This window comes from Salvia miltiorrhiza, chromosome 4 (genome assembly GCF_028751815.1).
Source record: "Salvia miltiorrhiza cultivar Shanhuang (shh) chromosome 4, IMPLAD_Smil_shh, whole genome shotgun sequence".
Taxonomy (NCBI): domain Eukaryota; kingdom Viridiplantae; phylum Streptophyta; class Magnoliopsida; order Lamiales; family Lamiaceae; genus Salvia; species Salvia miltiorrhiza.
In genome coordinates this window covers 12,554,435-12,571,078 of record NC_080390.1, presented here as the reverse complement: position 1 = coordinate 12,571,078, position 16,644 = coordinate 12,554,435, and the positions used below count along the sequence as shown (strand labels likewise).

Genomic DNA, 16,644 nt, shown 5'->3' with positions numbered 1-16,644 from the left:
AAAAGCAAAATAAACTCCATTCTAGGTGGCTTCATATAATCACTCCATTCCAATTTTCTTCGATTCTCATTCATTCTTATTTTTTCTAATTTTTTAATCAATAATTTTCGATATCAATAATTTTCAATATCTAATAAATTTATTTTGCTTTTATAATTACGTGTAATAATAAAGATTACGATATATCAACAACCATTCTTCCTATCTATCTTAGTTTATAATTTAATAATTAATTGAGGTACTATGAACTCTGCTACGCACGACAAGCTGCTGTTAACAAATAATTGTGCGAATAATTTATTAGCAAAATGACCAAATATAGAAGGCAATATATATCAACAATTTTTTATATCTAATAAATAATAATATAACTCCTAGAACTCCAACTCAACCATTCTTCTTTTTGAAATATCCGAAACTATCAATATATCAAAGGTAGAATTCTTTGTCAAATTAACTATCTTATATTTCATCTATAAAAAAGTGTATAATTAATTTTATTTCTTTATCTTGAACTATTCTTCTCGGTTTTTGCTCTCTTTCTCTGTCTGCTCTTTTATTTTTTGCTTTCTCAGTTTAGATACCATTTGTCTGTTCTCTTTCTACGTGGAAATTAGGAGACTTCAAGTTGACTACTAAGGTATGCTCTATGATTTGTATTTTGTTTTCCCTATTTTTTTTGTTTTAGTTTTGATGCATTTATTTTGTGCCGTTGAAGTTTAGGTTTTTGTGAATTTGATGTATTTTGTTTAGACTGTAAAACTATAGTACTAGCTACGGAGGTAGGTACTCTTGCTACAAGAATTATATGTATATAAAAAAGAATTATTATTAGTATTATTGGTTGAGTGGCAGAGCTTAGTTAATTAGTTAAGTAAAGGGGTGAATAGTTATTCTTTTCAAAATAAAAGGCTACTGTTTCGTCCATATTGTCAATACATGCGGTTCTGGTAATTTGGGTTTGTGTATGTCAGTTTTTGGAAAATCAGATTAGAGTAGTAACTAATCAAAAAGATTTTATATGTATGCAGAAGCTAATTTGGATGAATTGTTTACATGTTATTGTTTTTTAAGTCAGTCAGTGACTAATAATTCTTATAGCTCAAATTCAAATCTTTAAAGCGAGTTTTTGATTCTATAGCTAAAATGATATCACGAGGTAATTATAAATTTAATAATTTAGTGATATTATGTATTTATTTTTTATTTTTTAATTATTGGGCTTCAGCTACAGACATCTAATATCGATACGTGTCAAATAATTGTTCCAATTTCTCTTTTAATATTTTTTCGATCAAAACTCTGCTTACATATAAATTTCATAAGATATTTAAATTAGGTCAATTTCAAATAAATATTATAATTTTTTGTTTTAAAACAATTTCATTAAATTCTCTATTTTAGGTAAAAAAAAAAATCATTAAACAATAAATACATTAATAATTTCATAAATTTATATTTTGATAGACCCCGTCGAATTTTAGCGGGTCACTTACTAACATATTGATTGTAAGATTTTATTGACTTAGATAATCAATAATTATAATAATTTATATTGTTTATTGAGATATTTTTATAAAATTTAAATATTTTCAGATAATTAACGGATATTATTATATAGGTTTGAAAAGAGAGTTTGTATAGTTTTTATTATTCGTACTATCTATTATTTTATTGTTTTGATAAACTAATCGTATTAAATAAAGAAATTTAGAAGCCTTACCACAGGAGACTTGAATTCAAGACCTTTGACCTTAAGCATTAATTCATTACCTTAACACACACATATAGATGTTCATAAATCCACATTTATTTTTTTGGGAGACTTCACTAATTGTAGAATCAAAATAAAAGATTATATACATGCTTATGTGAAATTTTTTCTATTAATTAATATTACTATTTACTACTATTAATGTTTATTTTGAAATATTCTGAGTTTTTATTGAGATGAATAACTAATTATTGTAACAACTTATATTTAATTATTTAGATATTTATAAATTGAAATATAGTTGAATAATTAACGAATATTAGTATTATGAATTTGAAATAAGAACGAATAGTAAAATCATTTTTAATTGGATTTGAGATGAGGACGAGTATATAAACGAATTTCATAAAATTCACGAATTGTATAATTATCAAATTTATACTTAAAAGTTAAAATTATTAACAAAATTTATATATAATAATAAACTAGTTTTTTTTTTAAGAACATTAAATAGTTAAGAGCACCCGCATCGCGGGTACTCGAGGGCCTCCTCGAGGAGATGGCTGGCTTCGAGGAGGGCGATGCAGCGTGGAGTTCCTCGAGGACTCCTCGAGTTATCGAGGAGCCTCGAGTAGGCGCGTGCTCTGCACGCGCCATAATTAAAAAAAAAAAAATCCTATTTCAATATTTTCGACCGTTTCTTCATAATTTTATTTTATTTTATTTTTTTTTTTTGCTTTCCAACGGCTCTTTCAACGGCATTCTTCAATTTTCCTTTTTTTTTTTTTTTAATCTTCTTTTCTCTCTATAAATAATACTTCTCCCTACAACTCATTCACCTACAATTCATTCATCACAACTCACTTTCATTCATCACAACTCATTCATTCTTCCTCCTACAATTTTTTTTCCAAAAATGTCATCACCTGAACATGATTCATCGCCCGATTCCGACGAAATCGCTGAAAAGTTCATGGAGTTGGTTGAGTTGCAGAAACAAGTGCTTCATTCATACTACCCCCATAATTTTTTTTAGGAATTGTTTTTATTTTATTAAAGTTTTATGTAATATTTAGGATTTTATAATTAATGCAATTTAAATTTGTAATAAATTGTGTTATTTAAATTTGAGAAATAAAATTTAAATGAAAAACATAAAATCAAAACTAATATTATCAAGGAGGCTATCAAGGAACCCCAATGCAGCACTACCTACTCAATAACACAAACACTATCAAGTAGGCTATCAAGGAGGCTATCAAGGAGGTCCCAATGCGGATGCTCTAACTAATGTCAAGCCATAAATCGCTCTTAATAATGAAAGCGCTTCAGTTTCAGATTCTCGACGCTTCATCATCTTCTTCCTCAGCGCTTTGTGATTAAATTACAGTTGCGCCATAACTGAAACGAAATTTAAGCAAGTTGAGCTCATGCATCGAGGATTCTACCGTACAACCTTAGCAGCAGCGCGGTTGTTCAACGAATCGAGTGCTCTTCGTCTTGGAAAGATCATGAACAAAAGCGTGAGATCAATGGCTGGTGGAAATTCCGCGACTTCGCACATCAAGGCGAGGATTTTGTTTTTCCCTTTTTATGTTTTACTTTTTGTTGTTTAAAGCTGTCCAATGTGCATTTTATCAAACACTTGGTGTGCAGAATTGAATGATAAAGTGGATTCTTCTACTTTTGTTTAGCCTGTGAAATACAATGATTAGATGGTCCTAGCTATGAATTATATACTAATTTTTGTTGTTGTTGTTGTTGAAATTGAATTAGCAGTATAAAATATTCTGGATTGTTGATGATCATCATTTAAATATATGGAAACCCTCCTTTTTCAGTGCTGTTGGGAAATTCTGTTCAGATAAATTGTGTTATAATTTTTGGGATTTATAGTAGCTATCATATTAGCATTTGGTCTTTGATATATCGAGATGGTATAGAATTTTGCCTTTTGTCTGAATTGATTTCAAATGTAGTGTTGAGTAGTGATATGGTGAGGAAATGTTGCAGATTTCGGAGCAAGAACGAGGGCAGCCGCAGCCTATCAATTCATCAACATATGAGAAGGATTATCCTCCACTTTCTGTCAATTTTGTTAAATCTAAACGGGGAACTAGATTACCCGTGGTCAATTGTTCTAAACAGAAGCCGGAGGTGGCTCAGAACATCATGCCATTGCAACATGAAGCATCTAACATAGTCACTTGTTCTGGAGAGAAGTTGGTTCAAAATGTAGAGCCATTGCAACGTGAAGCGGCCAACTTGATCACTTGTTCCAAACAGAATTTGGAGAAGGAGGTTCACAACATCAGTACACAATGTGAAGCTTCTACTTCAATGAGTGACCACATTGACTCAGGCTTGCCCACCAGCTTCGGGAAGAAGCAGTTATCTTCTTCGAGAAAGCCAAAGGTTCGCCAAACTCGTGTTCATGAACATCAAGAGGCCAAGAGAAGACCAAAGCCCTCTTCCAAGCCCTCTTCCTACTCTGCAATAGAGGATCCATTTGATATATGCCTTCCTAAATCCTCAGATTCCCCCAATTATGTGAATAAGAGATATACACGAGTGTGCTCTCCGATGAGACAGCCAGCCGAGGAGAATGAGCAAAGCAAAGGTATTACCGAGAAAGGAAATGATACAGAAGACTTGGTTGAAGAAAGTGGATTGGTGTTAGGGCCTGGAATGGTTTTACTCAAGCACTATATTCCCTTGTTGGAGCAGGTAGTCCTCTAAAGTTTGTTTGATGTGTTTGTTCGTTTTTGTCCTTCATAACCTTTCACAGTTTATGGTATTTAGCTGTCCCTACCTCTCTTGCAGGTGAACATTGTAAACAAGTGTCAAGAGTTAGGTTGTGGTCCGGGGGGGTTTTATCGACCTGGCTACAATGATGGTGCAAAACTGCGCCTGTTCATGATGTGTTTGGGTCTAGACTGGGATCCTCAAACAGCAAGCTATGGAGAGAGGCGCCGCCATGACAATACTGCACCTCCTGACCTTCCTAGGGAATTTACTTCATTAGTGTGCAGAGCACTTGATGATTCCCACAGTCTAATAGAAAGAACCCTGAAGGTTGAGAACGTTGACGATGTGCTTCCTAAAATGTCTCCAGATTTGTGCATTGTCAACTTCTACACTAGCAACGGGCGGCTTGGTCTCCATCAGGTTGGTTTGTGAACTGCAAAATACGCGTCTTCTCTCCATTTGCATCAAAGCATGAGATCTTATTTTGAGTAAATTCAATGTGCACTCATTTGTTTAACCCTTATCTGTTCGTACAGGATCGTGATGAAACACAGGAGAGTCTTTACAAAAGGCTACCCGTTGTTTCAATCTCTATTGGTGATTCAGCTGAGTTTCTATATGGCAGGCAGAGAGATGCCAACAAGGCTAACTTCGTCACACTAGAATCAGGCGACGTGCTGATCTTTGGTGGTGGATCGAGGCATATATATCACGGGGTGAATGCCATTATCCCCGACACAGCTCCTCTTGCATTGCTGGAAAGTACAAGACTTCGACCAGGTCGGCTCAACCTGACTTTCAGAAAATACTGAGTTTCTTGTCTCAGATGTGAATCCCTTAGTTCTTCACTGTGAGTAAATATGTGATATAGAGGATTCTTGTGAAGGTTCAATTTGGAAGCATCATGCTAATTTTGAGGCAAATTTTGTCCTAATTTTAAACTGCCTCTGCCATGACAATGTTTGATTTCACCATATGTTTTGGTGGAGTGATGCCTTATTTGGATTATTGGGATTATCACCTTTGAATATACAATTATGCTTGTTCTTGTTTTTGGTGACTAAATTCCAAACGGAACTTCTACACACTGATTGGTGGAATCTCATGTGGGTTGGCGTTTTTGTTTGGGGAGTTTTTAACTCAACTTGAAAACGATTCTATTAATCAATTAATTAGTTTTTACTTTTTGAGGAAAAAATGTTGTTTTTTTTAATCAAGGAAAAAAAGTTGTTAATTAGTGAAGATCACAGTAATTCAACCATCACTAATAATTGTATTCTTAATGCAGTGGTGAGAATTGAAATATTCTCGTGTTTTGTCTGCGATGCATTTCGTATTAGGTTATATTTATTTTATTTATTTATTTTTCTTGATTCAATCCTAATTAAACATGGAATTCTAATTGGGATGTCGCTGAGAATTCTAACTCTAAACTGTGCGTTAAGAGTCAATTTCTGATAAGGTGATTGAATTTGACATATACTCTCTCCGTCCACAAAAGAACTTCATATCTTTCATTTTTGAGACGTCCACAAAAGAACTTTCTACCTATTTTTGGACTATACCCCACCATTTATAATCCTCTTACTTTTCACTTTTCACAACTCTCAATATTAATTATAACACATTTTCACCACTCCCAATACACTCAACTACCTTTTATCAGGGCCGGTCCTGAGGGTGGGCGGGCCTGGGCGACGGCCCAGGGCCCCAAAAATTTTGGGGCCCAAAATTTTTATTATATTCCATTAATTATAGGTTTTAATTTTGGGCCCAACAAAGTTATAGGTTTTATCAGATACCATTAAATTTCGTCCTCTTCCAACGTATTTCTTGGAAAAAAGAAAACCTCTTCATCTTCTCGAAAAAATTAGAACGAAGAACATTGTCTTTGCAATTTATTTCTCACCGTTGATTGAATTGCGAATATAAATATAAGGTATCGTATGAATTCTCTTATATCAATTTATTTCTTGATTTTTGATTATCTACCTAATTATTCGAGCAAAAAAAATTTACACTGCGGATTCCGAATTCGGATTATCTACTTTTTGGTTTTTTTGAGTATGTAAATTTATATATCATACGTAATGTTTTATTAGATTTTATTAATTTTACTTAATTTTTGAAGAACTTGTACTGCTTTTTTCTTAGGCGAAGAACTTGTATTACTGTTATGTCTTTATGTGATATGTTTATATGTTTTCATAATGTATATTTAGATTATGTTTTAATTAATATTATATTTTTAGGTCGTAATTTTAGTAGCTATTAAGTTTAGTCATTCAGAGAAGTATATTGACACATAAAAATTTCTAATCCCTGTATTAGTCATGTATATTTGTTCTTTTTTTCTTTCGCTGCACGGCCATAGGCTATTGAATCAAAAAAATAATTATTTGCTCAATTTGTTCAATCATCAATTAGTGGGCACAAATAATTATGTGGATGCGAATTTGCTTGATACTTGGTAGCAATAGCATATGAAGGCTTTTATAGAGAAAGGTATACAAATAACATATCCACATTCTGGTTTTGGAAGATTAGTATTTGGCCATTTCTTTGCATGAACCATGTATATTTTTTATTTTTCAATGTATCGCGTACAATAATATATTGGGGGCCCATTATTCTAATGTCGCCCAGGGCCTCATTTCTGTCAGGACCGGCCCTGCCTTTTATCCACTCTCAATACACTCAATAATATTTTTTCTTAAAACCTGTGTCACTCCCTCCTAGGAAGTTCTTTCATGGACGGAGGGAGTATAACTTACTCGAGCTATTAGATAATGAATAGTCAATATTTACTTCAAGTTAAAACTTAAAATGTGTTTCACTTATACACGTTGATGGTCTAGGATGGCGACACTTTATTATTCTAAAACACAAATTAAGTTTTGTTATAAACTAGATAGCAGCGAGAGAATATAGAAGAGAATACGAATGAAGTGTATTCAATATGAGGGCCAAAAGCCTCTATTTATACAAGTAGGAAGCTAGGGTTTTAGGGAGATTTCTTGGTCAACACACATAAGATATATCTTATAGATATATTTACAACACTTCCCCTTGATTGACCAATCCCTAAAACAAAAAAATGTTGCCTCATTAAAATCTTGCTAGGAAAACCCAATGGGACAAAACCTAGTCGAAGGAAAAAGTGTACAACTGCTTCCCCTGTACTTGAGATCATTGAATATCTCTAAGTCGATGCATGCCGATCTCGTGTACCAATTTTCTGAATGTCGATGTTGGTAATGCCTTGGTGAATAAGTCCGCCAGATTATCACTTGAGCGAATTTGTTGCACGTCGATATCGCCATCCTTTTGAAGGTCGTGTGTGTAGAAGAGCTTTGGAGAAATATGCTTTGTCCTATCGCCTTTGATGTATCCTTCCTTCAGTTGCGCGATGCAAGCAGCATTGTCTTCATATAAAACAGTTGGTTTGACCTTTGATGAAGCTAACCCGCATGACTCTTGGATATGACTCGTCACATTTCTCAACCATACACATTCTCGACTTGTTTCGTGGATTGCAATGATTTCAGAATGATTTGAGGATGTTGCAGTCAAGGTTTGCTTCACAGACTTCCATGATATTGCAGTTCCACCACATGTGAAAACATATCCAGTTTGTGACTTAGCTTCATGTGGATCGGATAAAAATCCTGCATCCGAATACCCCACTAGAGCATTATCAGAATTTTCTTGATAATATAATCCAATGTCAATGGTACCCTTTAGATAACGTAGAATGTGTTTAACACCATTCCAATGTCTCAAAGTGAGTGCAGAACTAAATCTTGCTAGAAGATTAACAGAAAAAACTATATCCGGTCTAGTATTATTAGCTAGATAAGTCAACGCTCCAATTGCACTTAGATATGGTACTTCAGGACCAAGTATCGTTTCACCCTCTTCAATTGGTCGAAATGAATCTTTCTTAGTATCAAGAGATCTAACGACCATTGGTGATGCTAATGGATGTGCATTATCCATGTAAAAGCGTTTTAACACTTTTTCTGTATATGTGGATTGATGGATAAACGTTCCTCCACGGATACGTTCCATTTGTAAACCAAGACAAAACTTTGTCTTTCCCAAATCTTTCATCTCAAATTCTTTTTTCAAATATTTAGCAGTTTTATTGAGCTCTTCAGGAGTCTCAATTAAATTTAAATTATCAACATAAACTGTTATGATTGCAAATCCACTTTCGGTTTTCTTAATAAAAACACAAGGGCATATATCATTATTCTTGTATCCTTCTTTCAAAAGATACTCGCTCAGTCTATTGTACCACATACGACCAGACTGTTTCAACCTATACAACGATTTTTGCAGTTTAATTGAATACATGCTTTTGGGTTTTGACTGCAATCCTTCAGGTATTTTAAATCCTTCGGGAATTTTCATATATATATATATATGTCATTATCTAATGATCATATAGATAAGCAGTTACTACATCCATAAGGCGCATATCAAGCCTTTGTGACACAGCCAGACTAATCAAAAATCTAAAAGTAATACCGTCCAATACTGGAGAGTATGCTTCCTCATAATCAATTCCTGGTTTTTGTGAGAAACCTTATGCTGCGAGTCTTGCTCTATATCTCGTAACTTCATTTTTCTCGTTTCTCTTTCTAACAAAAATCCATCTATATCCAACAGGGATTTTAGATTCCGGAGTTAAGGCTATAAGCCCAAATACTTTCCGGTTATCACATGAATTTAATTCCCTTTCGATAGCTTCTTTCCACTTTGGCCAATCAAGTCTCTATTTTCATTGTGCAATAGATTTTGGTTCAGGATCCTCATTTAAAACTTGAAGAGCTATATGAAAGGCAAATATATCATCAACGATGATATTTTCTCTCTCTAGTATCTGATTTGAATGTAAATAATTTATTGAGATCTCATGATTTTCAGAGACTTGCAATTCTTCAGGAATTAAATCACTTTCATTTGATTGATTAGTCGTTTTCGTCATTGTTTGGTTTCCATCTTGCCCATTTCTTTTTCTAGGCATAGAATCCTTGGAACCAACTGGTCGACCACGTTTTTGACGAATTTTGGACTCATTTGCTGCCAAAGCTATTTGTCCTTCAGGGACATCAATTTTAGCTGGAGAATTTGCAGCATGTATGTGAGATTGTGTCACTTTTCTTGTATCTACAAAAGCATCAGGAATTTGATTTGCAATCTTTTGCAAATGAATGATCTTTTCAATTTCTTGTTCACATTGATTTGTTCTAGAATCAAAATGTGATAAGTTTTTCTCATTCCAAGAGATTTCCTTGTGCTTTTCTGGATGTAGATTTATTCCTCCTAATGTTGAAAATGTCATTTCATCAAAATGACAGTCTGCAAAACGTGCAGTAAATAAATCACTCGTTAAAGGTTCTAAATACCTTACAATCGATGGTGAATCAAATCCAACATATATCTCAAGTCTTCGTTGGGGACCCATTTTTGTTCGTTGTGGGGGTGCAATTGGGACTTGAACCGCGCAACCAAAAGTTCGTAAGTGAGAAACATCAGGTTATCGGCAAAAAATAATCTGCATTGGGGAGTATTCATGATTGGCTAATGGTCTTAGTCGAACTAATGTTGCAGCATGTAATATGGCATGACCCCAAGCAGTAGTTGAGAGTTTTGATTTCATAAGTAATGGTCTAGCAATAATTTGAAGACGTTTAATAAACGATTCCGCTAAACCATTTTGAGTATGGACATGAGCTACTGGATGTTCAATCTCAATTCCAATAGCCATACAATAGTTATCAAATGCTTGAGATGTAAACTCACTAGCATTATCAAGACGAATTCTTTTAATTGAATTGTTTGGGAATTGAGCTCTTAATTTTATGATTTGAGCAAGTAGTCTAGCAAATGCTGCATTTCTAGTAGAAAGCAAGCATACATGTGACCATTTAGAAGAAGCATCAATCAATACCATAAAGTATCGAAAAGGTCCACAAGGTGGATGTATAGGTCCACAAATGTCTCCTTGAATTCTTTCTAAGAAAGATGGAGATTCAGTATTAACCTTCGTATATGAAGGTCTAATGACTAACTTGCCTTGCGCACAAGCATCACATGAGAATTCATTTGTAGAAAGAATCTTTTGATTCTTTATGTTGTGCCCATATGAATTATTGATTATTCGGCGCATCATAATCGCTCCAAGATGTCCAAACCTATCATGCCAAAGCTTAAAGCTTTTTGTATCATTGAACTTTACGTTCATGACATGGTTTGTCTCAATTGCTTTTATGAATGTGTAATACATTCCAGAAGGTAGTGTTGTTAATTTTTCTTTTGTCAGCTTATAGCCTGAAACAAAAGAATTTATGTAAAGATATTCATTGCTACCTTCTGCAATTGTCTCGATGTGGTATCCATTATTGCGGATATCCTTGAAACTTAGTAAGTTCCTTTTAGACTTACTAGAGTACAGGGCATTTTCAATATCTAATTTAGTATCATTTGGCAAAATGATACAAGCTCTTCCGGAGCCTTCAATGATGTGTGATGCACCTGATATTGTGTTGACATTATCCTCAGCTAATGTCAACTTAAGGAAATACTTCTTCTTTTCAAGAATAGTGTGTGTGGTGGCACTATCGGCAAGACAAATATCACAAGATTCCACTTGATTTTCTGAGATATTTTTGAAAAAAAAATCAATTATTATTGAGTAAGCTTTCAAGATAAAGAAATAAGCAAATGTTCTAATAAAAAAGAAAAACAACATCTTGAAAGTAAATGGTAGAAATAAGCAATGTCATCTTAACAACTAGAAATAAAAGATTAAAGACTAAATAGTGTCCATATTATTGTCTTCAAGCACACCACCACCGATCAACTGATCTATATTATCTCCTTTTGGGTCATCAAAGAAGTCGGAGACATCTAAACGAGTAGTATCAATTGGACCGTCAAAGTCAACATTATTGGACTCCTTCTTGCCTTTTCCCTTGATTGAATCTTGATATAGATCTGCAAGGTGTTTTGCTGTTCGGCAAGTACGTGCCCAATGTCCTGTCATACCACACCTTTGGCATTCACCTTCCTTTTTGTATGAATTGTGCTCGTTGGATGCTTTATGTTTTTTGTTGCAAGAGGTTGCATCATGTGGTTTACCGCGTCCGCGACCGCGGCCATATCCACGTCCACGTCCACGTCCATTATCATGGTTGAAAGTTGCATTGGCTTCAGGCAATGCAGCGGAACCGGTGAGGCGGAGTTCGTGATTTTTCAAGAGCAATTCATTATTTTGCTTGGCAACCAACAAACAAGATATTAATTCTGAATACTTTTTAAAACCACGCTCTCTATATTGTTGTTGTAACAGCACATTAGAAGCATGGAAAGTGGAGAATGTTTTCTCAAGCATATCAGCATCACTGATTTTTTTCTCCACAAAGTTTCAATTTAGAAACAATTCTAAATAATTCAGAATTATAAGCACTCACAGACTTAAAGTCTTGCAGTCTTAGATGCATCCACTCGTAACGAGCTTTAGGAAGGACGACAGTCTTTTGATGATCAAACCTTTCTTTGAGGTTCGTCCACAATTCTTGTGGATCTTTGACAGTCAGATACTCTGTCTTAAGGTCATCATGAAGGTGTGACGAAGGAATATTAGTGCCTTAGCGCGATCCTGGTCGGACGCTTTGTTTCATTCTTTTATAGTTTCTCCTAGACCCCTTGAGATCAGGTGAATATCAGCATCAAGAGTCCATGACATATAATTCTTGCCCGAGATGTCAAGGGCGATGAACTCAAGTTTGACTATGTTTCCCATCCGTGCAATTCTGCACAAAACAATCAAGGATATGTTATCCAAATGTTTAATTTATTTTGCTCATAGAGCATGTAATATTCTTCAGGAATATTACTTGTGCTACTTTTAATAGCATCAATTTAAGATCTTGAATGTAATATTCTTCAGGAATATTACTTGAGCTATTTAAATAGCATCAATTAATTTTCAAGATCATTTTGAAAAAAATAGAAAGTATATATATAGTATATTTCATAATATAACAAATCAAATCTTGAAATAAAAGCATAAAAAAAATGGAAATTGACATGAAAATTTATAATAATAATAATAATTTTTACGGTAAACAAATTGATTAATATGATTTATTTGAATGAATATCAATTCGTCATATCAGAGACAATTATATATATATATATAAAAAGATAAAACATATTAACGGCAATATGCATGACATCTTTCAATTTACCAAAAACATCAACACAATAGACAATTATCACTACAAGAAAACACGCAATTAACGACCGAAAATTTCGGTCGTTAATTTTGCGGCCAACGACCGATTTACGACCGTTTCATGACCGATTTTATTTTATATTTTTTTTATTTTTTAACGACCGAAAATTCGGTCGCTAATTATTTTTTTAATATTTTAATATTTTATTTTTCTTAACGACCGAATTTTTGGTCGTAAAAATTATTTTTTTATATTTTAATTATTTTTTTAATTTTAACGACCGAAAATTCGGTCGTTAATATATATTTTTTTATTTTTTTTAATTTTTTTAAAAAAATTAATTTTTTTAACGACCGAATTATTCGGTCGTTAATATTATTTTTTAAATTTTTTATTTATTTATTATTTTTTTAATTTTTTTAAATAAAAAAATATTTTTTTAATTATTTTTTTTAAAGACCGAATTTTTTTAATTAATTTTATTTATTTTTTATTTTTTTATTTATTTTTTATTTATATTAATTAATTTATTTATTTTATTTATTAACGACCGAATAATCGATCGTTAATATTAATTTTTCAATTTTTAAAATTTTTCAATTTCGTTTTTATTTTTATTTTTTGATTATATATATATAAATATTTAATTATTTTTTTATTAATTTTCTATTTAATTATTATTTTTAAATTATAGAGAATATTTTAAAAATGATTGTTATTTTCATAATATTATTCTAAAAAAATAGATAATATTGATTATTAATAAAAATGTGATATTATTTGCAAATAATAATAAATTATTAGATTTATTAGATTTATATTATAATAAATTATTAGACTTATTAGATTTTCTAAATTATTAGATTCATTATTTTCAAAATATTAATAATTTTATTATTTTAAAATAATAAAATTATTTTTCAAATATTAATTTTATTAATATTGATTATTTGATTTAATATTGATTTTGTTGTATATTTGATTGTTATTTTTCATACTCATATTTTCTTTTCTTTTTTTAATTACGATAATATTGTTTTTTTATTATTTTAAATTCGATCGTATATTTACTTTCAATGTTTCGCCGGCACCACAAATCTTAGTTATTATCTCGACATATTATAAGGTTATGAATGATTAATGATATTTTATATTGAATTAGAGTTTAAATTAATTAATAGGTACTATATATATCAATAATACGAGTGTTCTGTACTGGTGACTACTCGAAATGAACTTTAAGGTTAAGCGTGCTTGACTTAGAGCACAAGTAAGATGGGTGACCACAGGGAAGTTCGTCAAATGGTATGCAATTAAGGTCAAAATACATTCGAAATACACTAAAAATACTTGTGGGATACAAAGATATTAAAAAAAAATTCGAAAAAATATTAAGTTCGTCAAATGGTATGCAATTAAGGTCAAAATACATTCGAAATACACTAAAAATACTTGTGGGATACAAAGATATTAAAAAAAAATCGAAAAAAAAATATTTTTTTCGAAAAAAAAATATTTTTTTTATTAATTTTTAACGACCGAAAATTCGGTCGTTAACAATAAAATTTCGGTCGTTATTTAAAAAAAATAAAAATAAATAAATTTTTTATTTATATTTTTTTATTTTTTTTTTCTTTTTAACGACCGAAATTTCGGTCGTTAAAAATAAAAAATCGGTCATTAAATTTCACGACCGAAAAAACGGTCGTTAAAACTCGGGCGACGATGCAAAGAACGACCGAAAAAAACGGTTATTAAAAATATTAATGACCGATTTTTCGGTTTTAACGACCGAAATTTCGGTCGTTAGAGCCGCATTTTCTTGTAGTGTATTAGTAATATGATCGAAATCAAAATCTATATTATATATAAAAAGGCAGTTCTAACAACTACTCCCTCCGTCCCAAACGAAATGTCATGTTTTCCTTTTTCGGCTGTCCCAAACGAAATGTCTTGTTTCCTTTTTTGGCAATACACTCTCTCTCTATACTTAATATTTAAATAATTTCCACCAACCCACTTTATCTACTTTATACACTTTTCTTAATCTCCGTGCCGAAAAGAAATATGACATTTCGTTTGGGACGAAGGGAGTATTTTTTACCGCCAAATTTAAAAAAACTACTCCGTCCCTGAAATGGCTTCCTCTTTGGGGACGGCACGGGTTTTAATAAAAAGTTGTAAAGTCTATTGATAATGGAGAAAAAGTGATATAATTATTATTGGAAGTTGTGAAAAGTGTTATAATTAGTATTGAGAGTGGTGAAAAGTGAAAAGTAAGAATAAATAAAGTATTATTAGTGGTGGGGTACGTTTCCAAAAATGGAAAGAAAGAAAGAGGAAGTTATTTGGGGGACGTCCCAAAATGGAAAAAGAGGAAGTTATTTTAGGGACGGATGGAGTAATTTTTTTCTTTTCCAACTATAATCCCATATTTTCGGACACTCATCCAATTTATCCAAATACGGTTTAGTTTCTCAGCCCACTTTAAAATGTGTATAATCTATATAATATATAAAAAAGAGTTTTTCCTCTATTTCTTTCCTTTCTTTTTTCTCTCTCTTCTCCAATCAATTTTTATCACTATTTTTATTTTATTTTTTTCTATATTTTAATTCTTTTCTAAACATTGTCACATGATTTGATTTAAAAAAAATATGTAATATGCATTTTAAATTTAATATAGTATAAAAATCGTGAAAATGAATTTAAAGCAAATAAGTTATGAAAAAAATTAAAAATTAAAATATTTTATTTTCTCTCTTTATTAAAATTTTACAATTTTTATGAAAATATTTATTTATTTATTATGATGTGTAATACTCGATAATAATAATGTGTATTGCTAATTTTTATTATAGACTTTTTTTACATTTATTTAATAACTTTAATTATCATTACGCTTTATACAAAGTTGAAAATTTATATTTTCAAGTTCGGGCTTTTATTAAGTAATAAACGTGGAATGTTTTAGTTTATTTTATTTTTAAAATATATTTTGTATTTATATATTTTAATTTATTTATTTAAATATATTATTTAATTTCAATGTTCGTCGTGGTTCGTGCTAGTTTGCATTAAAACAGGGTGAATAGAAGTATAAAAGTAGTATGATTAAACATTAAAGCAATTGATATAAAATGTAATCAAATCAATTAACGTAGTAAGCATATTTGTGATTACTAATCATTTTGGGTGAAATCTCATATATCCTAAATTACGAATGATAGGGTTTAAGTGTAGTACTTAAAATTTTTATTGAATGCATCAGTTGTCACTCATATCACAGTAGTACTCACTACAAAAAATAAGCCGATTAGCGACGAAATTTTTCGTCGCTAAAAATGAAAATTCTGTCTCTAATCGTGGCTAACGACAGAACAACGACAGATTTTTTCGAATCTAGAATCGTGGTCGCTAGCAAAAATAGCGACGAAAATGCATTCTGTCGCTAATATTAACGACGGACTAACGACCGAAAATTCTGTCGCTAAAAAAATTGTTGTCGTTTGGTTGTATATTTATAACTACGGATTAGCGATAGAAAATTTCGTCTCTAGTAGAGACAGAACACATTTTGTCGCTAATTATGTTTGAACATACTATCACTATTTCGTCGCTGAAAACAACAGATTTTGTAAAATATTTTTTTATATTATTTATATAAAAGTATTTAACCTATTAACACATTATTAATGCAACTTATTCATCAAAATATAAATAACAAAAGGTCTTATATCACATTAATTCATAGAAAATCAACATAACAAGTTCAATCTCCAACATAACTAAAAGTTAAAATCAAAGTGTTCAAAATAGTTCCAAACCAACATATAAAGATAAAAGGATCAAGAGGAAGATGATGAGCCTCCTCTACCACTATTTAGCTTCGATAGAGCTTGCTCAAATGCCTCCTGCTGAGCTCGTAGCTGA

The 16,644-nt window shown here is 31.6% G+C and overlaps 1 protein-coding gene across 2 annotated transcripts; it reads left to right on the top strand.

Moving 5' to 3' along the window:
* Nucleotides 1-527: 527 nt before the first annotated feature.
* Nucleotides 528-5,547, top strand: LOC131022767 (uncharacterized). Of its 2 annotated transcripts, XM_057952288.1 has the most exons (5): nt 528-640; nt 3,047-3,282; nt 3,728-4,441; nt 4,538-4,882; nt 4,999-5,547. In XM_057952288.1, the coding sequence occupies exons 2-5, from the start codon at nt 3,145-3,147 to the stop codon at nt 5,272-5,274; spliced, it is 1,473 nt and encodes a 490-aa protein (XP_057808271.1). In that variant the 5' UTR covers nt 528-640; nt 3,047-3,144; the 3' UTR covers nt 5,275-5,547. The 2 variants fall into 2 exon arrangements, with proteins under 2 accessions (XP_057808271.1, XP_057808272.1); XM_057952289.1 differs by lacking the exon at nt 528-640 and having other exon boundaries at nt 3,006-3,282.
* The last annotated feature ends 11,097 nt before the right edge of the window (nt 5,548-16,644 follow it).